This window comes from Euprymna scolopes, chromosome 8 (assembly GCF_053919585.1).
Source record: "Euprymna scolopes isolate OS-2025 chromosome 8, ASM5391958v1, whole genome shotgun sequence".
NCBI classification, from domain to species: domain Eukaryota; kingdom Metazoa; phylum Mollusca; class Cephalopoda; order Sepiida; family Sepiolidae; genus Euprymna; species Euprymna scolopes.
This window is the reverse complement of record NC_136489.1, coordinates 100,730,950-100,753,449: the sequence shown is the minus strand read 5'-3', so window position 1 is coordinate 100,753,449 and position 22,500 is coordinate 100,730,950. Positions and strand designations below refer to the sequence as shown.

The following is a 22,500-nucleotide window of genomic DNA, read 5'->3' as shown; positions in this document are numbered from 1 at the left end:
TTTGGGCTCAAATCAATTTATTAAGTAAGATCATTGTCCAATGAACCTATATCTAAAATTTCAAGTATTTAGACACAAAATTGGCGGAAGAGTTTGGTAAAGTTCTCAAAGGTAAAAAAATTTCTGGCCGAAAATGGATTACAAAGATTTTTCCAAACCTCACTACCCTGTATATCAAATTTCGAGTATGTAGACTGAAAATTGACAGATTTATTGCGTAGGGAAATCTACACAGGCACACAGACAGACACATAAACCTTTATAGATATATAGATAAGATGATTGACCAAGTTTTATGATGTCAGGTTCAAATGAACAGCTACAACAGGAATTGGAAAATATCGTACTAAAGCCTAGTTGTCACAGTTGGTAAATTTCAAAAATGCAATCTGGACGTGAAGACACTTTACAAGAAAAATATGTAATAAAATTCTATTTTAAACTTGGGAAGAATGCAACAGAAACATGGAATGTTTCATACTGCTTTTGGATTATCTTGCATGAATCGAACATCAGTTTTCGTGTGGCATAAGAGGAGGTCTGACCCTTTTATGTCTCATTAAAATATAACTAAATTTACAACGTTTTACTTAATATAATGTAATATAATTTAAATATAATATATATAATGTATATGATATTTTATGCAATATATATATAATATGTATATATCATATATAAACCAATATAGAGAATAAATTTAATATGTATATATAATATATAATACATCTATGAAATAATATACGAGAGTAGTTCTAAAAGTAAAGTATCATATGTTTTTAACTCAATAATGTAAAGGAAGACTAAGATGAGAGTGGTACCATTAAAACGAGAGACTTTTCTGCTCCGGAACTGATTTTTTTTTACATACTATACTATGGACTTTTGCCGGGAATTTAATGAGGCATCTCTGTTCTGACACACATCGATGGCAAGAGTTGTTTTCTTAGAATCATACATCGTCAATATCTACAACGTAGAGATGAAACTTTAAAGTATTGAATGCCTTAGTTTAGTTATAATAACAATGCAATTTGCAATATGTTGTATTCCATTCAGGCGAAATAATAGAAAGTATTACTTTTGGAACGCTCCTCAAACTTGATATATTTTTATATAATATGCACATATAATATACATAATACATACATAAATATGGATTATACTTCATATAATACGTATATTATATATAACAATTATTATCTTTTCTATTCTATTCTTCTTCTATCTATCTTCTATCTATATAAATAAAATGAGCTCATTTTTTTCCGCTGATTTTGACATTAATAGGATTAAAAATCAAGATATTTGATGCAAATATAATATGCACAAACGGCAGAACAATATCTGAGGTGTGTTATAGGCTTATTATTTCTCAAATTCCTCGATAATCTTAGATTTCTATACTTTTTCTGCTGAGAAGTCACGGCCAAAATCGGTTAAGATCAATGGAAGTGGTAAAATATTTTCTCTCTAATAAATTCCTCCTCCCCCTGCCACCACTTAACACCGTTTGGGGATCGTTCACAAGGAACAGTTGAGAAGAGAACACCGGTTTGGGTTCGTAGTTCTTTCATGTGAAGTTATTTAAAATCACTAAACTAAGCTGCAGTGCTCTGTGGCGTAGTGGTTAGCGTGCTGGACAATTCACATTATATTTTCACGTTCGCGCCGACCTACCGTAGTCGTTTTTTTTTTTTTTTCCTAAACAACTGGAATGGACTTTTCTTGGTGGCCGAACTGTTAACGTTGCAGATGTTTTTTTTTTGTTTTTTTTCACACTTTATTTTCCTACTTTTACTCATGACTCCGGGTTTGATCCTTCCTACTTACCTACCATAACATTTTTTAAAACTCCCCCCCCCGTCCCGGAAACAAACACTCGGACAACGCCGGGTACCCCCGCTAGTATATGATAATATGTATATATGTTTGTGTGTACTAGTAAATATTCTGAACTGATCCAAGTACCGAATGACAACCTCTGTTGATCTAGCTCTTAGTTTGATATCTGAACATAAAAGGTATAAATAAAACGCCAAAATGCGTAATATGCAGTAAAAGAGATGCGCTGCAATACATATTAAGAAGCTGACCTAAGGCTCAAGAGTATGACCGATATCGTTGGCATCATTATCAGGTACACAGTGCCAATGAAAATGTGGTCTCGAAAGTCATCCGTTCAAAGATAAGAATATTGTTAGCCGTTATATATATATAATTATTTCCACAGCTCAAAGAACGCCGCAGCCTACAAGAGCGATACCAGCCAATGAGCCGGAAGTCTAAGACTCGAGTTTCGCCCTCATTTGGACTAATCAGTCAAAAGACTCGAGTTTCGCCCTCATTTGAGCTCATCAGTCAACATACATGTCTGACTGATAAGCCCAAATGAGGGCGAAACTCGAGTCTTAGACTTTCGTTTCGTTGGCTGGCATAGTTCTTGTGGCGTTCTTTGGGCCGTGGAAATAGTTATATATATATATATATATATATATATATATATATATATATATATATATATATATACGGGCAGAAGTACCCGCCGTTGACTGGGTTCAAAAACAGCCTACAGAAAATGGACTGCGATTGATGAAATATGATAGGTTATGAAAAGGAGGGGGTTGTAAAGAGATAGGTTTCGATACTCAAAAATTCTAACCTAAGCAAAATATGATGAAAGTAAAGATAATTTGCACGAAAATATATTTTTTTATATCAACTTTGTTTCCATTCGTAGCCAAGAGTGACTAACAAAATGATGTTTGCTTACAAAGAGAAAATGTTATATATATAATAATATAAATATACAAGAAATAAATGTTACCATAGTCGATAAAAGTTACTTTTATGGTAGAAAAGTTCATTGGTTTGTATTTTGAAGTAGTTTGTAAATAATTTTTTTTTAAATTCACAACCGGTTTAAAAAAATAAAAATGGCAACGACTTTGAAAGGGAGAGCCCCGTTTCCAATTTGAATGAAGGGCACTTAAGCATTTCAAGTAAAGAGCATTAAAAACTATTTCAAAACAAAAAAAAACATGAACTGGACTTTTATTGACTATGATGACATTTATTTCTTGTATATTTATTTTTTCGGGTAGTCGTTTGTTGGCTTTTCTGCTAAACACTCTTACTAAATAATATTGAGGAAGTATCGAAAAACAAAGAAACAAAAACAGTTTTGAAAAATAATGAAGCTTTACTTACTTTAGTAAAATAATCCGAAACAGCAAAATGGGATATTAAAAAGTAATCACTTCAGTTTTTTAAAGCAAAGAATCGATATACCTATGAATAAGAAGAAAATGGCGCCCTTTTCACGCAGAACAGCTTCGTTTCAGTTTTACAGTATCGAACGGTGTAGTATTACCCCGTCGGATTCAGGGTTGTACTATTGTAATGTAAAGAACACGCAGAAAGGGTTGTAATCAACTGAATTCCTTCTAGTACACTGACAAAAAAGCTTAAACAGATATATAAATAAAAATAAAAAGGTTATGTAAATGTTTTTAAAAAGACACGTAATCACGTGAGCAGGATTTTTTCCTTCTTTTGACACGATAACAAGTAACGTTCTTATTTTTTATTATTTATCTATTTCCGAAAGAGTGCCACGTGCAAGTGGAGAAGGAAAAAAACAAACAGAGTTATGCAAAATTTGTGTCGAGAATTGTCTAAAGCTCCAACTTTTTTTTTGCTTTCACTTTAATAAGAACGTGAATTTATGAGGTGAATTTATTCGACACTATGATTCAACTCAAAAAAATAAATAAAAGCTAACGTGAATTGAGATTAAAGTTAAGGTGTTATTTTGGACCCTCACATCTTTTACAAAACATTGTAAAACTTTATGACATATTTACATTCTATGGAGATCAGGCGCGAACGAACACCCAATAATTTTATTATACCATATTTCTTCAAAATGAAAGATAATTATCGAAGTATTCTTATGCAAATAGAAATGAAAAGTCTTTGTTAAAGTTTGTGCCATATTTCCATGGAGTACAGGCGCGAAAGCAGACCCCACAATTTTATTATACCATTCCTATTAAAGTCAAAACATACTTATCAAAGTATTCTTATGTACATCTATATCAAAAACCCTTGTAAACGTTTGTTTTTCATTTTTTATTTCCATACTTTGGAGGCTAGGCGCGAACGCAGACTCCACAATTTTTATGAACCACCGTTCTGCCAGATCAAACATACCCATTCCTGATCCTCGATACATCTATCATTATATGTTATCAGTATTTTAAAATAGTCAACCATATAGGAGCCTATTCGTGACCAGATACACACACAGACGTTCAGCTTTACATTATAAAAAAATTATATATATATATATATATATATTAAGCTGTTGAAAATAAAGCGAAAGCGGCATGGAAACTGATGACGGACCTGCAATAGTTGAAATTCCAAACTCGTATGGTACAGAGCACACTTCTCCCAGACATATTAATTTATTCCGACGACGACAAGAAATTAATTATTTGGGAATTAATGATTGCTTCGGAGGAGAACATCTGCTAGCAAACGAGGAAAAGCGTGAGAAATGCCGGGAACTGATTGAAGGGAACCAGCAAACGATTGGAAGACCGACTACGATCTAATTGAAGTGGGACGCAGAGACATTCTGAGAGAATCATGAAGTAATCTGCTAAAAAAAATGGACAGATGAAAGCACTGAGAGATATGGATGGGTTTGATATAGTGAAAAGGGTAACTATATGTGAATTAAAGAATAAATACGTGATTTTAAGCTAAAACTGATTTTGTTTTTGTTTCTTTATACAACACAAATTTTATATGTCTTCTGACGGAGTTCTATCACACAATTTTACAATATAACACAGAAACTAATTTGTTTATTTTTTTAATCAAAGACTTCCGGTTACAGCACAGCAGAGAACAGAAACAACTACCAGCAAGTTTCTCCTCAACATTGATACACCGCTTTCATGAACATAAATATACCATCTGAATTTTGAAAAAAAATAAATATCTTCTAAATTTTAGCTGAAATTCTATAGTATTTGGGATGTTTTTCCAATCTGTTGGACGTCTAGAATTTGTCTCGTAATCGCGCTGTTCGTTCATTCAGCCGACAAAGGGAGTAATGTGAAAACGGTTATTGCCTCGAAAACAGCGGATACGAAAGACTAATCAGTACATAGTTGCATGGTATTGTAGATACATATACGCGTCACCTTTTAAGTTAAGTCCGAACCCCAAGTTAAACCATTAAACTTAAACTAACAGCTATGCAGAAAAATGGGGAATAGAGTCAATTTATGTTTTTGCAATCTAGCACATATTAAGTTGTCACAAGCTGTGTTCTAGAAATTCACTAGGTGGAACCTTTTCGTTAAGGGAACTATTTAATAATATTATAATAAATATTTTATTTTATATTAATTTAGATTATTTAAACATCCACAATTAACTCAGATTGTATATAAAACCTGAATATGTTTAATACATACGCTGACTATTAATTTTGATAGATGGTCGTTATTTCTTGAAAAAAAAAAAGTCGAAGTATCAGTTATATCAGTGGACATCATTATGTGTTAAAAGACCTAAAATATATGCACGACTATAACCAGTACATTTTATCGCCAATGAACATCTGGATTTTATTTTCGGGGTGAATTAAGCTGAAACCCTGAAAACAAGAGAGCTTTCTCGAAATAATACTTGTTTCGTTATGTTAAAATTGGGACAAACGTGTGTATGAACCAGAAACTACATGAATATATATGTAAAGCAGGTAATTATAAATTGTCTTTAATTGTTGCGTTTCGTTTTCAAAACTTACCTTTTGACGAAAAATGAGGGAAAATAGGTTTTCTGCTCTGACAATGTTAAAAAAGTGTTACATAAAGAATAAAAATGATTAAGATTTGTGAAAAAAATAAGTGAAAATGGTGTAAGTGTTTGTGCTGAGTATAGGGAACGTGTAATAATCGGTGTAAGCAGGAAATCAATAAATCACATAAATCAATAAAAGACAAACAAATATAAAAAAGATGGTAACAAAGTCAAACCTTCGAGCAGCCATTGTCCTGGATACAAACCACAATTCGCTGAACATGCTAAAAACGTTAAACATGCAATCAGTTAGTAATTGATAGTCTGGATTTTTATTTTGTTAAAATACATTTAAACAATCCGAAAATATCTGAGTTGCATCCCCTTGGAAGAGCTCTTTAAACAAGTGCATAGTTAAATGTAGGTTAAAATGTATTTGGATTTCGTACGCCTTAGATTTTTATTAAATATAAATAACATGAGCCCTCTTATTTATTAAACATTTAAGCAACAAACCATTGTTCGGTGTTTCTGTTTGTACAGGGGGTTCTAATGCTAGTTAAATTCGAATATACTACAGACTTAAATTATTAATGAAAAATAAAAACAGCGTAGTTATATTTGATTAGATTGAAGTTCGTAAATTTAGTTAATATAGCACATATTTCTTATTAATCCAAATAATAATAATAATAATAATAATAATAATAATAATAATAATAATAATAATAATAATTTAATGGAAATCATTCCAGACAAGGTATGTAGCCACTTGTTATTAGGAGCTACAATATTCCACTTCAGCGTAAAAGTAGAGCCAACGATAAGTGCTATATGGGTAGATATAGACCAAGATAACAGCAATTCTCTCCCCTTTGCCAGTTAATATCAATAATAAAAACATTTGATGCGGAAATCGGCTATGGAAAATATCATTTATGGGCATAATTCAAACGATGTAAAACTAATATTTTAAATTGCAGAATATAAAAGAATAACGTGTTGCATAAATATCAATAAATTGTATTATTTGAACTGAAATATTTAAATTGAACAGCTAATTCTGCTAATCCTTGGTACAAATGTTGATATCGACAACATAGACTAAAAACCTGGATGTCCCCAATTCGAATCCACAAAAACACTGTAATCAAAGCCGACAATCGACTTTCTGTCTAATCTCTTGGAGAGGGCGGACGCAAGTAAAATAAATGTTAATATTAATTTTGTTTTAATACAATAGATCATCAATATCCTGATGAGTTTCCAGGTTCAAATTGGTCAGTCAAAATAAAATCTGTATTTACCAGCTTAAATGCTATTTGTGTCTGACTTTGAAAATATAACATTGAAAAACTTCAAATTAAATTAAAATAATTGCATACAATATTAAAATTGAGTTGAGTTTAACTTGGATCACAAGCCAGGGTTTTTAGATTCTTCTATTATCAAATAAAATAAATTATTAAACTCTAATTAAATTATTTAATCAAATTTCTTTAAATATAATTAAAAAAATAATCAAATAAAGATACTTTTTAATAAAAAAAAAGACCAGAAAAATGTTAACAAGTCAAAGAGAGTATGTTAGTATGTTCAGTGGCAGTCGCTCTCCTTTTTTTGTTAGTTACTTTTTAAAATGCGATTGACACTTCCGGTTTGGTTTGTGTGCTGGACTGTGGTTGGCATTCAAGGTTTCCAGTAGCACAAAGTTTGGTTCGCGCAAAATGCATGCAGTGCTGATTTTTGCAAGACGGTTGCTGCCATCCCAGCCCACCAACAAAGAAAATAAAAAGAAATTATATAAAAAAATAAAATACATTATGCAAGCTGTAGCAATGGCCCAAACGAGAGTAATACGAATTTGGCGGTATGCTAAAAAGACAGGACGAACACCCGAATAAAGTAAAGGAGGGACGTCTCTCGCAATTAAACGGGGAGTTTCTTATAAAAATAGTTGGTGCGATTCCTGGTTGACTTGAAAAGCTTGTGGTGAATAAAGGCGCCTATGTTGAATTTTTAATAAAAATCCATGCATTATACTTTCTTCCTATTATCATTTACTGTATGAATTATCTTTCAAAAATAAATTGTATGTATTTTTAAAATGAGTTACTTTTGTAATCACCCTCTCTCTTTCTTTTCTCTCTCTCTCTCTCTCTCTCTCTCTATATATATATATATATATATATATATAGATATATCGTTGTATCACAGCTCTTCAATGCGACTAGACTAGCAAAGATTCCGGACCAGAGTTCGAACCTACAACTATCAATTTGATAGTCGGCAGTCTACCTCCTGGCCCATAATAATATTGTATATTAATAATATAATTAATATATATACTGTATAATTAGGACCGGTGTCTGTAAATGACCTCATTAAATGTCTAATTATACAAACATTTGACCGCCGCTTTTAAAGTGCTCGATTTGTTTGTTTATTCGCAACAAAACAATTTGCGTTACGCAAGTAGCGAGTTAAATCGCATAAAACAGTCCTCTATCAAAGAAGGGAATTATATATATATATATATATATATATATATATATATATATATATGTGTGTGTGTGTGTGTGTATGTGTTTGTGTGTGTGCGTGTGTATGTGTGTGTGTGTACAGAGAGGGGGAGAGAGAGAGCGAGAAAGAAAGAAAGAGAGAAATCAAAATCTATAATTTATTATTTTTATCATAAAGCTCTATCTGAAAGTATATTGAGTTCTTAATATTAAAAACTGCCTGCATACGTGATTCTGTTCAGTTTTACAATTATTGATGACATGACAGCCTTTGAAATTGACTATATTCTTGATGCATATACGAGGGTATCGCTTTTGCAAAAGAAATATTATTCCTATCTGGTATTTAGTTAAAATGATTATTCGTATAAAAAGTTCAATTCGTTTAAACGATTACTATTAGAATAAACAAATAAATGGTATCTATAAACCTGATAATTTTTTTTTTATACTGGCGAGTTTTAACTTAGTGACATAGCATCAGAGTTTAATCTCTGGTATCCCAGTTTCGATTCTCGCTATGTTCAACCACGCTGATGAGTCGAAAAACGATGAAACACGTATCCATGTAGAGTCATATTTAAGAGAGAGTAGAGGGAAAGTGAGAGATAAAGAGAGAGAGAGACAGGATAAAGGGAGAGATGGGGAAGGGAGACAAAAGATCAGAAGAGTCAAGGTCTAAATGTAAGATTCAAATAAATTAGAAAATTTGGAAAGGAATGGATGCACTTTGAAAAATACAAAACAAAAAGTATTATCATTTATTGTATGAATTATCTTTCAAAAATAAATTGTATGTATTTTTAAATGAGTTACTTTTGTAATTACCCTCTCTCTTTTCTCTCTCTCTCTCTCTCACTCTCTCTCTCTCTCTCTATATATATATATATCGTTGTATCACAGCTCTTCAATGCGACTAGACTAGCAAAGATTCCGGACCAGAGTTCGAACCTACAACTATCAATTTGATAGTCGGCAGTCTACCTCCTGGCCCATAATAATATTGTATTAAATTTGGAAAGGAATGGATGCACTTTGAAAAATACAAAACAAAAAGTCTTACTCTAAATCAGATTTACATAAGGCGCATCATTAATAGTATATTTCTATAATTACATACATTTATACATCAATAATTTGTTCAATATATATATATATATATATATATATATATATATATATATATATATATATATATATATATATATCAGGATACATATTTTCTTATAGTTCTTAATATAATTGATAATATTGTTGTTGAATATTTGCGATCGATATTTCGTTCGATTTCAGTTCAAATAATTTTCTTTTTTTATCAAAAAAGTGTTTTTTTTTAATGTTTTTGGCGTTGGTGGTCTGTCTACTGACTTGTGTTCATCTTGGGTATTTGGATCGATCCCACATCTCCCCCATCCCTGCACCCCCTTCCCTGAGAGGCTGATCGATACAGCCCATCCCCTTCCTTACCCATCACCAAACAACCAGATCACATTTTTCACCGAAATTGGACGACCGCAACAAAGAAAGTTAAGTTGTTGGAATTTTTTTTTTGATTATGTTTCTTTTCGTTAGGAATGTCCAATCAGTTTTTTTTTCAATATTTAAAAAAACAAAAACAAAAAAAAAACAAAAAAAAAAACAAAACAAATCCGCCCCATCTACCCCGATCAGCCAGTCAGGCAATCAGCCAGTCAACAAAATGCAAGCATCAAAACAAAAACAAATCAAATTAAAAAGAACATATATACATATATATATATATATATATATATATATATATATATATATATATATATATATATATATATATATGAGGTAACAAAAAATAAGTTTTATTTTGGAGGGTCAAAAATAGAATTCATATGATAATAACAAAACATGCGATAAAAATCAGTGTATTGTTCTTCATTTCTCTCTTTCTTTCTCTCTTTCTCTCTTCTTTCTTTAACTTTTTTTATTTGTTTATCTTTATTGTTAGTTTCCTTTCTTTCTTTTTAATGTGTCTTTCTTTCCTTCTTCACGCATTTCTTTGTTCTTTATTTGCTATATTTCTTCTTTCTTACATTCTTTCTATGTGCTTCTTTTTCTTTCTTTCTTTCTTTCTTTCTGTTTTCTCACCCTCTTTATTACATCTTTCTTTCTCTATCTTTCTCTTTCTCTACTTACTCTATAAAGCTCTTCTTTTTTTCTTTTTTCTTTTTGTTTAGATTCTTATTTAAATAAATTATAAGAGATTTCTCATCGTCATTTTTTATAACATTTTTGAATTTTTAAGATGAAGATTTGTTACATGTTATTATTTGGATTTGAATATTTGAAGTGTAACTTTACAGTTGAATTTTATCAAGTACTTACACCACCGGCACACGCTTCTGGAGATTGTAGGCTTAATCCCCAGCGCGAACGACCCAAGAATACAATCGCGACTTAGGACTTATATCCAGTCATGGCTTATGAAACGAGAGCATGTTACCCTCGTGAATTAAATGAAGGGTTCTGTTCGAAACTCCGTTCAGATTCCCGAATTCGACAAGATACGCTTAAGGATGGTCAGAGGTTACATCGACCGAAACGTTGTGAAAATGGCATTCCGGATGAGAACAATAGTCCGAAAGATCTAAATAATACTGACATTTCCTATCATCTAGTTCGTTTTTGAGTGTGTAAGAATCGATCATTGAACAAGGAGACAAAGAACCACGAAATCGATGTAAATACTAAAACAGAATAGAAAGTGGAATAACACGTCGTTAAAAGTAAATAACACCGGCTATGTTTTTCACTTTGAATGTATAAATGGAAATAAAAATCTAAGTTAACGTCTTTTCCAGTTATTTAATGTCTCACGAGATTCGGGTTTAACTCCGTTTGGAGGAGTTTTCCAATAAACAGTGCATCTATCAGACACCGTACTTACATTATCATCTTTTAATACAACAACCCGATGTTTGCCATCCTAAGTGATTTCTCTAGTGAGATCTTAAAACTGTTCTGCTTAAAATTTGGGCTGTTCCATTATAAGGGTAACATAGATGATCTCCTTAACGCCATATCTGGATGGAAAGGGCGTGGGATTGCGTGGCCTGTATCCATCATACATCGTGTCTAGATGGCGCTCGCTCCTCTCAAAGTCATCATTGCAACCAACGATTTCTGAAAATGTAATCGTACTCAATTTCATTTACAATCATTGGTTTAAAATATGGCGTATAATTTTCAAGCGCCAGTCCAAAGATGACGTAAGCAGAAAGTTCAAACATCAGATTAATAAAAACGAAACCAACAGGCATTTATTTCTGACTAGCAGGAATATTCGGTGTTACCCGGGAATGAATGTTCACGTCATCTTCTATATTATCATTTTAATTCTTTTTTTCTCTAATTTCTATAATTTTAAAATTTACTTTGTTACGGAGAAAATACAATAACTCTTTTGATAGTTATTTGCTTGCCTACATTTCCTGGATTCATTTAATGAAAATATATGCGCTTTTTTTCTGCCTCTACATTCACTGATTTGGTCACTGGTGACACCGTAGGATTGGATTATTTTAGTTATTTTATACTATAACCTTTTCGAGGTTATAATAAATCAGAACATTTAAGATGTGTGAGTATATACCTATTAATGACTGAATTACTGGACATAAAAAAGAGAAAAAGATTATTTTTTGCTTTATCCAATTATAAACATTCTTTTAGTTATGGAAAATCCAACTAATTTATAATCTTGTTTTTTTTTCTTTTTTTTTTCTTAATTGCAACACTTTTTTTCGGCAACTCCTGAAGCTGCGCCGGCTCAGACCGTATTGGCTTTCCTTTCCTCGGACTTTGTCTGCAACGTTGAGAGGGGGTGGGGGCTTGATAACTGGTCAAATCTAAGCCTCCTTATCACACACCCATGCCTGCATCCAGTTTCGAACTGTATAGCCACAGCAGATGATGCAGTGCACCAGAATAGATGCAAAATGCCATTGTTTTATTAGGCAGAAGGTTTTTCCATAGTACTTTATAACAGTAGCCAAATTTAATAATAATAATGATGATGATAATGATGATGATGATACGGTGATGATAAGGTTATACCTATACTCTCACTGTCACATCTACTTAATTTTTCACTGTTTTTTCTGTTCGCAGTGTTTTTCTTACTACGTATAAAATTAAAGCAAACCAGTGTAGAGATAGATCGATTTTTCAAACGTAACTGAAAAAATAACAACCATACGATCATTATTTACAGCATAACCACGTTGACCCACTGATTCCTGTTAGATAATCCCGAAGTTAAGCAACGTTGAAACTGGTAATTAATAAAATAAGTGGCTATTTGGGGATATCAGGGAATGTATGTGCTCTCCGCATTGTTTCAAGTCGTTCTGGGTTTCCCTTGTCACGGAATCAAGCAGTTCCGGCCAGGAAAGGTGTTGATGATTGTGCAATCGTTTCTTCGCAATTACACGCACATAATACCTGATAGGGAATATTTATTGTGTCTCAAGACTGAATAGCGGTCACAGCTGACCGGCGGTCATAAGGTCATAATTTCAGCGCATACACTAATGTTATATACATTTAGAATGTGTATACTTGTAGGCACCGTTTTTTATTCAAACAATATTGATTAAACAAAATAAAACACTGTTTTAATTTTAATCATTGAATTAATTTATTCTGATATGTATTTATTTAAACACCAGAATTAAAATTATTAATCATTTTTACTCTGACATTAAACGATATATCAGTAATATTGGAGAATTAAGTTGTACATTTTAAAACTATTTGGAGTTATCTTCCTTGATTTCTTGAATTACAAAAAAAGCACCCTTTCTGTTTTATCCGACTAATGCGATTCATCAAGCATATTTGAAAATATTTAGGGATAGAGAGGCACGAAAAAGGTAGAAAACAACTCCCCCCCCCAAAAAAAAACTTAATTTTAAAATGATCTGGTATTCACAGCACAACAATACTCACGTTCAAATATACTATTAGCGCCCTGTTTAGAGGCATACATACATACATATACACATACATACGCACACACATACATACGAACACACATACATACACATTCGCCTATCAAAAGGTCCACTGATAAGACATGTGCTATAGACCGGGCTGTTTAATTTGGACAGGAAGCACAAAATATATAGAGAGAAACATGTTTGGCAAGGCAGGTTGGGTATCACTGAACATGCGGTTAGTTCATTGTTCCAAGAAAAATAAAGAGAAACACAGGAGAGAAGAAGCTAATAGAAAATAGGTTTGAGGAGAAATGTTATACTTGGCTGCACAATCCTCCATGCTCTGATTCGTTTGACGAGGTGTCTTGCGATGATGTCATTGAATAGTTAGCAGAATCTCGCCGCAGAATCTCCGGCTTTTTAACAACTAAATGAATTGATCTCGGCGTAAACTTACTGTTTGCATCGTTCGGTAAAACGTCCGGCCGGTTGAGGTGACCATTCGGAAGAGGACTAGGATCATTATTTGCCAACGACGAGGACGAAAGCTTTAACCTTTCCGATGGAAATGAATGTTTAAAAGTGCTAAAGTTTTTCTTGTCTTTTTCCAGTAGAGAGATTTTTTCCGACTTCCGGACGGCAGCCGCGCTGTTGTCGGTCGGTTGCACAATGGAACCGTTTAGTTTGTTCTTCAGTAGGTCATTGGTGTTCGTGCTCGTGTTGGCTGGGCTTGTGCCGCGTCTGATTGGCAACGTGTTAGCACGTTGATTGGCGAGGTCTGCGTGTTCCGGGTGGCCGTTTTGAAGGCTTCCTTTAACATATCCGCCACCCCCGCCACCGTCTTCTTCCCTCACAACGTATAAGTTTTCTTGTTTCAACGACATGCTATTCCGGTTGAAATAAATATCACACTTGCTGCGCAGGTCGGCCTTGTAGTCGCGCGACAGAGTCGATTCTCTCGATTCAGGCGGCGCGTTCGGCTCGACGACGGCCCCTGTATGGCCGTTGGTAATAATAATATCCTGTTCGCGTGGTACCTGGTCCCACTCTGACGACGGGCTATGTACTTCCGCCGATACATTCTGCGAGCTGTCTCGCGTGCTGGACGTTACAGAAGAGACACTCAAGCACGGATTATCTATCCCTTGTTTGAGTTCCGCATCCGTCGAATCCGGCACGAACAGTTCCGTGTTTACCTCCTTCCGTTCGATCAGGTCCTGGCACAAATCGATCTTTGGTGGAAGTTCGTCGTCCTCGGAGGCACGGTTTGCAGTTTCGTCAAACGTTACCCGTGCCATTCCCGTCTTGCGGGCTTTGTTCATCTTTCGTACTAACACGCCGTTAGGCATGGGGCTATCTGTCTCGTCTCTCGGATGTTCCGCGATGGGCGGCAGCTGCGATATGGTCTCCTCCTCAATCGTACCAACGGTATCCGTATCACAACAGTCACTATTCGTGGACATGCTCGGGACCGAGCCGTGGTGGCGCCTCCTCTTTCGCCGATGCAATTCAGCCAGTTCGATCTGATCGAAGCTCGGGTTGCGAACGATATGGTCGCTCGGGACCATGAAGACAGGGTGACCGGCAGACACATAGTCCAGGATCCTGAAGCGCCAACTTTGTTTCAGCGTTAGCACTGACCACAGAGCTACCCAGAGAACTAAATAGATGACGTCGATAATGACGCAAATAAGCACAAACCTGCTTTGCGTAAATCGGTACACGTTGACAAGGTCATAGATAAGCGGTCCTTTGCAGAGGGCTAGAAATACCAGACTAACCATTGCACATGAATGGGGAATATATCCCTGGCATGTCGTCGGGCTGATTGGGAAATAGTCTTTGCCGAATGCTGGATGGTGCCTTTGTAAAACAAGTCGAAACTTTTCTTCAAAGAAATGCAGTCCGTATTCAAATATAGTAATTGTTGATATGATCAGGAAAAATCCACTGACGAGATATAGAGCAATGACTGCACACGAGGGTAGAAGCAAGGGTATATCAGGATACGCCCATTGATTAAAAGATAGCTTGTACAGAATGCTCATTCCACAGAAAGTGAAAAGCGAGTGTACAGTCAACCAGAATAGTTGCAGCGCAAATATGCAGCTGAGGACCTTGTTGGTGTACCAGAAGATGGCCGAATAGCGCGTAGAGAAAGCGAAAAAAGCGGAAGTGTAGTAACAGAAATTTAGTGAGACAGGATGTTCGGGTAGAATTAAAATATGGCTTCCGACAAAATGTGTGATGTTTGTCCCGGACGAGAGATTGGCAATTGGACGGGTGATTCCAGAGTAGATCTTTCTCGGGTTAAACAAAAAATCTAACTCGGTTGTCCAAATTGACTCTGTAAAGAAAAGAAAGAAAACATTAGCAACAAACAAAAAATAAATCGATTAAAGAAATGAGACCCAAAGTTATCAACATTAAAAAATATATTCATTAAAAATAAAATGATGTAAATGGAATGAATTATACATAAAATACAATAAAAATCGAAAACAGTGGCATTTATAGAAATATGATTAAAGTTAAGAGTAATCTTATGCAATACATATAATGCAAGATGAAGTTTATATTGATCTTCTACATACAAATACGATGAATGTTGAATTAATAGTAATCTTAACATGATTTTAGATGAAAGTAAGAGTAATATTTTACTTAAAAATATGATGTAACATGGAGTTATGGGTAAGGTTATAGATAAAAAAGATGATAAAAAATGGCGATAAGATCAATGCTATACATGTGAATATAATGCAAGATAAAGTTAAGATATACACAAAAATGACGTAATGTGAAGTTACGATAAATATTATGCACAATCATTTGATGTAAGATGAAGTTAAGAGTCATATTTTACATACAAATCTATATATCTATAAAAGTGAACGTATCTGTGTGTGTATGTGTGTGTGTCTGTGTACATTTCCCTACGCAATAACTCTGTCAATTTTCAGACTACAGGCTCGAAATTTGATATACAGGGTACTGAGATTTTGGAAAGTAATTGTTATTGATTTTCGGCCAGAAATTTGGCGATTAAGGGGTCAAAGTTCAACGATTTGATCTTTGAGAACTCTACCAAACTCCTTCGACAATTTGGAGTCTAAACACTTGAAATTTTAGATATAGATTCCTTAGACAACTTAATAATTTGATATGAGCCGAAAACAATAAATGTTGAGGGGTCATAATAGGGGTCAAAGTTAAAAAATTGACCGCTTTTTTTTTGCTCAACATACACATCGAAACACCCGGGCAACGCCGGGCTGAAATTCTAGTATAGTAAAGATTAAAACTAACCGTTATACAGGTATGATTTAATATGGATAATCACTATGCAAAGAACACATGATTTAAGATGGAGGAAAGTGTAATATAATAAATAAAAATGCGATTTAAGATAAAGATAAGGGAAATCTTTAGAATCACAGAAACAATTCTAGAAAACAGAGTCCATCGTTTTTCAACACACAAAATATGACGCCATTATAGAAATATATTCATCGAAATATGAATTGCTAAGCTGGATAAAACATTTAAAAATATTGACCTTAAGTGTTTTTATAATATTAAGTGCTTTTAGTAACTACTAGGTAGAATAGCTGTCCCAGAATGATAGGACAGACTAGGAATTGTCGGTCCGATCAATTTTAAATCGAAACAAATGGAACCTATAAATAATTAATCCATTTTACTGGACTTTCACAGGTTTTTGTGAGACACACATAAAGAGATGAGAGCGAGAGAGAGAGAGAGAGAGAGAGCGAGAGAGAGAGAGAGAGTCCAGTAAAAAGTCTAATTATTGGCCCTTTTTTAGTTGGAAGATGGTGTCTGAATCTTTTGTAATACACGCACGCGCGTGCGCTCGCACACACACATATATTTATATATCAAGTTAAATGTTTTCAAGAGTGATAACTAATGAACTTAACGATATTATTAAGGATACTCAGTATATTTCTATTAATATAAACAAATTTACATAGTCGCGACACTGGACATGCTAATGTTTTTAACAATAGGTCGGTTAAAACCAGAAGTTTACATCAGGCGAGTTAATAAACTGTTGCTTTCCACAAAAGCAACTATTTCTCGTGATTTTTTTGAGGACTAATTTATTCATATTTTAACCAACCATTCGCCCAAAACATTAGCAAGTCCAGTGTCCCGACTATGTAAATTGTTTATATATATATATATATATATATATATATATATATATATATATATATATATATATATATATATAGAGAGAGAGAGAGAGAGAGAGAGAGATTTCAAGTTTTATATTTAAATTTCTTTAAAAAAAATATAATTTTCAAAACAAAAATTATTGTTGAACAAGAAATACAATTTCCTTAATCACGGATGCAGTTCAGACAGAAGTAGTGTATTACAAGAATGTCTACAAATTTCGTAACGTATATAATAATCAGAGATTCGTTTCCGGCATGAAATAATCCAATAAGCGTTTACATCCGGCAACACCAACTAACCATATATTTACGTCAATATCAATTAGTACCCGAACCAATAAATATAATTAGAGGCAAATACCTCCTCCAAAGTAAAACAAATTACTGTAAAATAAAACCACATTATCAAAGACCTCGTTATTAGATCAGGCAATCCAAAATTTAATGAGATCTTTTTTCGAAATATTCGAATATATATATACAGGAATGGGTATGTTTGATCTGGCAGAATGGTGGTTCATTAAAATTGTGGGATCTGCGTTCGCGCCTGGTCCACAAAGTATGGAAATAAAAAAATTAAAAAAAAAAAAAAAACGTTTACGAGTGTTTTTGATATATATGTACATAAGAATACTTTGATAAGTATGTTTTAACTTAAATAGGGACGGTATAATAAAATTGTGGGGTCTGCGTTCGCGCCTGGGCTCCATAGAATGGAAATAGGCACAAACTTTAATAAAGTCTTTTCATATCTATCTGCGTAAGTAGACTTTGATAATTATGTTTCAGTTTGAAGAAATATGGTATAATAAAATCATGGGGTGTTCGTTCGCGCCTGACCTCCATAGAATGGAAACATGTCACAAAGTTTAACAAGGTTTTTTAATATAGATCCACAGAACATTGTGATAAGTGTTTCAGTGTGAACAGGTATGGTATAATAAATAATGGGGTTTATCTATTTTATTTTTACTTTCATCATATTTTGCTTTGGTTTTGATGCCCCCCAAATTCGAATATATCTCTTTAAAACCCTTCCTTTTCATAACCTATCATACTTTCATAAATCAGAGTCCATTTTCTGTAGGCTGTTTTTGAATTCAGTCAACGACGGGTACTTTTTCTATTATATATATATATATATATATATATATATATATATATATATATGTGTGTGTGTGTGTGTGTATGTAGGGGGATTCGATATTAAGCGTATATATAACTATATAAAGAGACACGCAGACGTAAGAATCATCATCTTTGGTCAGCTTCAAATCTTCATATTGTAAGTGCATTAGTATTGTTCTTATTGATTATCGTTTATTATGATTATTATTTGTTATTAATTCCCAATTAATATTATTATTATCATTATAATTAATATCATAAATATATTATTAATACATTAATATACGGCACAATCGCCATTGACACACCGGTTCCCGTCAGATCATCGAAGTTAAGCAACGATGAGCCTGACTATTAACAAATGGATGGCAATTTGGAACTTCCAGGTGCGGTATGTGCTCTCCGCTTATCTCGGCATTTTCTAGTTATTCTGGACCTCTCCTTGCCACTGCACTCAAACAGGGAAAATTCCAATCACACGCGCAGCTGCCTCTACAGGGGGTGGCGTACCCTTTGTCTTTCGAGACTGAACGGAGGCATCGATCGAATACATTAATATATCTTTTTTAGTACATTACTATTGGTTATAATTATTATTATTTTTTTATTTATGATAATAATAATAATAATAATAATAATAATAATAATAATAATAATAATAATAATAATAAATTCTTATAATTATAATAAATTCTTATAATTATAATTTATTATTATGAATACATTATGAATACATTATTAATTATTAATCATTATTAATACATTATATTGGTTCTAATTAATAAATAATAATAATTATTATTAATTATTATAATAAATTATTATTATTAATACATTATTATTGATTATTTACATAGAATCTATTAAAATCCAGTTCTAAAATGAATTTTTAAAAATTATTTTATTTAGAAATTAAAGTCACCAAATTTAATTTCCGTGTCTACGTAAACAAATCAGAAATTGTTTCTTTTACTCCCGAGCAACCTTGGGTATGTTTTTGTTTTATATAGATTTTATGGATTCTTATGTTTTGTCTAAATAAATGGGATGCGACAATCGTCTAATCTGTGGAAAAAAACCAAGAATTAATGCGGCTGATGAGAACAAAAAGACCGACGAATTACCCGATGCAGAGTTGCAGACATAATTTGGGACGGATTCCTAAAGAAACGGCGCGGAAGAAAAGCGGCAGATTTTAATCGCATTGTTTTTAGAAGCAATTTTAAAATAAACACCAATGAACGACCGACATTTTTGGCTCTAAATATTCTCACAACCGAGTTTTAATTATTTCTATTAAAAAGAAAGCAAAAGGAAATATGAAAAGCAGAGAAATGAGGACAAGAAGAAAAAAAAGAGAATAAGAAGAAACAAACATGGTGCGTTGAAAAAAACGTTTCTGTTAAGAGAAGCAGCAGTGATGGAAGAAGCGGAAGACCAATATATATATTAAAAATAAACAAAAAAAAAAAACGGAGGAAGGAAAATTAAAAAAAAAAAAATGTGCGTAAAAGAAAGAAAATCAGAAGAAATAAGGAGATGGAAACGTAAAACCGTTGTGGTTTTCGGGTCAGTTCCCTGTTCTCTTTTCATATTCCTCGTTCTCTATTTATTCTTTTCTTTTAAGATTCATTGTTTACAAAGACTAAGTGTCACTCAACGAAAAGGCCCGTTAAATGAATTATTACTACTAGCGAGACCTGAGGAAATTCCACATTCCTATGTAATATATTGATGTTGGCATTTTGTAGATGTTCAGTGTAAATGAAGACGCTCTGATATTATTGTAGCGCTTTTGTTAAAACTGCAAAAGTATTTATCTAAACTAGCAGGAACGTCCGGCGTAGCCCGGTCGTAAAGTACGCTTAAATATGATATTTTAATTCTTGCAGATTTCGTATATATTGTTATAGAGTTAATGTTCTATCGATTTTTATTTATTATAACGTGGCGATTAAAAAAATAAAAAGATATATCCATATGACTTGGGTGCATCAGCTTGAATCGAAACCGAAATCTAAACTTTTGAATATATATATATATATATATATATATATATATATATATATATATATATATAAATATCTATGTATATATACAGATACATATATATATACATATATATACATATATATACATATATATACATACATATATATACATATACATATACATATATATACATATGCATATATATACATATATACATATATACATATACATATATATACATATATATATACATATGCATATATATACATATATACATATACATATACATATATATACATACACATACATATTTATATACATGCATATACATATATATACATACATATACATATATGTACATATACATATATATACATACATATACATATATATACATACATATACATATATATACATACACATATATGTATATACATACACACATATATATATACATACATATACATATATTTACATACATATACATATATATATTTATATAATTTGTAATTTTGTAAATCATTAGATTCTGTTTTAGGTGAACGCCAAACACTAACGAAATTTTATATCCCTTGTTTGATGTGAGTGGGGGTGGGGTTAAATGTGAAATGGTCTCCCCGGTGATCGGATCCTCATGTAATTTGAAGATTTTATTTCCTGTTGATCTCTGCGAAAAAAAAGGTGTATAAAAACATCAACTAATGAAATTATTGATTGAACTTGTTTCCATTTTTACATAATGATCCTGTTGCATTCTAGATTATGATTTTTTCTGCACCAATTTCAATATATTTGTCGAGGCAGTTTCTGATGCATCGAATCAGTCTATAATTATCGAATGAAAAGTGCATAGTCGAACGCGTATGACATCCACCTTCCTACGGCATTTTTTATTATTCAATTTTATTTTTTTTTTTTTAGTTATCGATTAATCAGCACATTTTCAGATCAGAAAAAAATAAGCTTGTTCACTTGACATGTTTAAAGTGTCCTATGTCCTTATTTACCTGAGTGCCCACGAGGGCAAATTTATACACAAGATCAGTTTTTAACGTGGGGGAAAAAACCAGCTCTCCTATAATGGATTAGGGCAGTTATTAAAAGTTGACTTAATCTAAAATGATTTCTTCACTGATCAATATCACAATAGAAGAAGTGTAGTATCAGAACAGATACTACACTTTGTTTTAGTCATTAAACTGTCTGTTGCTAAGTTTATGCAGGCATAAAGAACGCTGACGAGAACAACGTAATTCCACGATCGTTAAATGTAAATTACATGATGAGATTATTAATCAGTATTACGCCCACAGAATTCCATTATTGATCGCTAGTGCTGTGATAAAATTCTAAACAAGCCAAGAATGTTATGACCTAACGGTAAAACAGGTGCATGGTGTAATAAATCTTGTGTCTATGTGACATCATTGGACGATCGTTTTAACGTGTAATATCATAATATCATAAAAGATCTAAACAAACATGAAAACTAAAAACATGAATGTTGATTCTATACTTCGTCCACCGGCAAGTGTATCGGCACGGTTGGAAATAATGGTTTCGCCATCGAAACTCTGTTACCACGCCTGTTTAGCGACCGTTGAGAATTGGGTACGTCACCTATGAGTATATGTTATACATAAAAAAAAAATATATATATATATAAATTTAATACAAACCGAAATCGTTCCTGATCTGGCAAAACAACGTCTTATAAACATTGCTATATGGAAGTGGAACTTGGCATCTTAAAATCAGCCAATAGAGAAAATGAGACCCGTTTGATTCAAAGTATCTTAGAAAGATTCTAGTGATCAAATGAAGCCAGTGAACTACCAAGCAAGAAGTCAGGAACCCCAC

At 32.8% G+C, this 22,500-nt stretch overlaps 1 protein-coding gene across 4 annotated transcripts in view; it reads right to left on the bottom strand.

Moving 5' to 3' along the window:
• Nucleotides 1–22,500, bottom strand: part of LOC145283667 (uncharacterized) — a 508,165-nt gene that overhangs the window by 114,573 nt on the left and 371,092 nt on the right. For 2 of the 4 annotated variants that reach the window (XM_080132675.1, XM_080132674.1), the window contains exon 3: nt 13,636–15,662. In XM_080132675.1, coding sequence (XP_079988801.1) covers nt 13,636–15,662 — 2,027 coding nt within the window. The remainder of the gene's footprint in view (nt 1–13,635; nt 15,663–22,500) is intronic. The other 2 variants (XM_080132676.1, XM_080132677.1) reach the window with 1 other exon arrangement.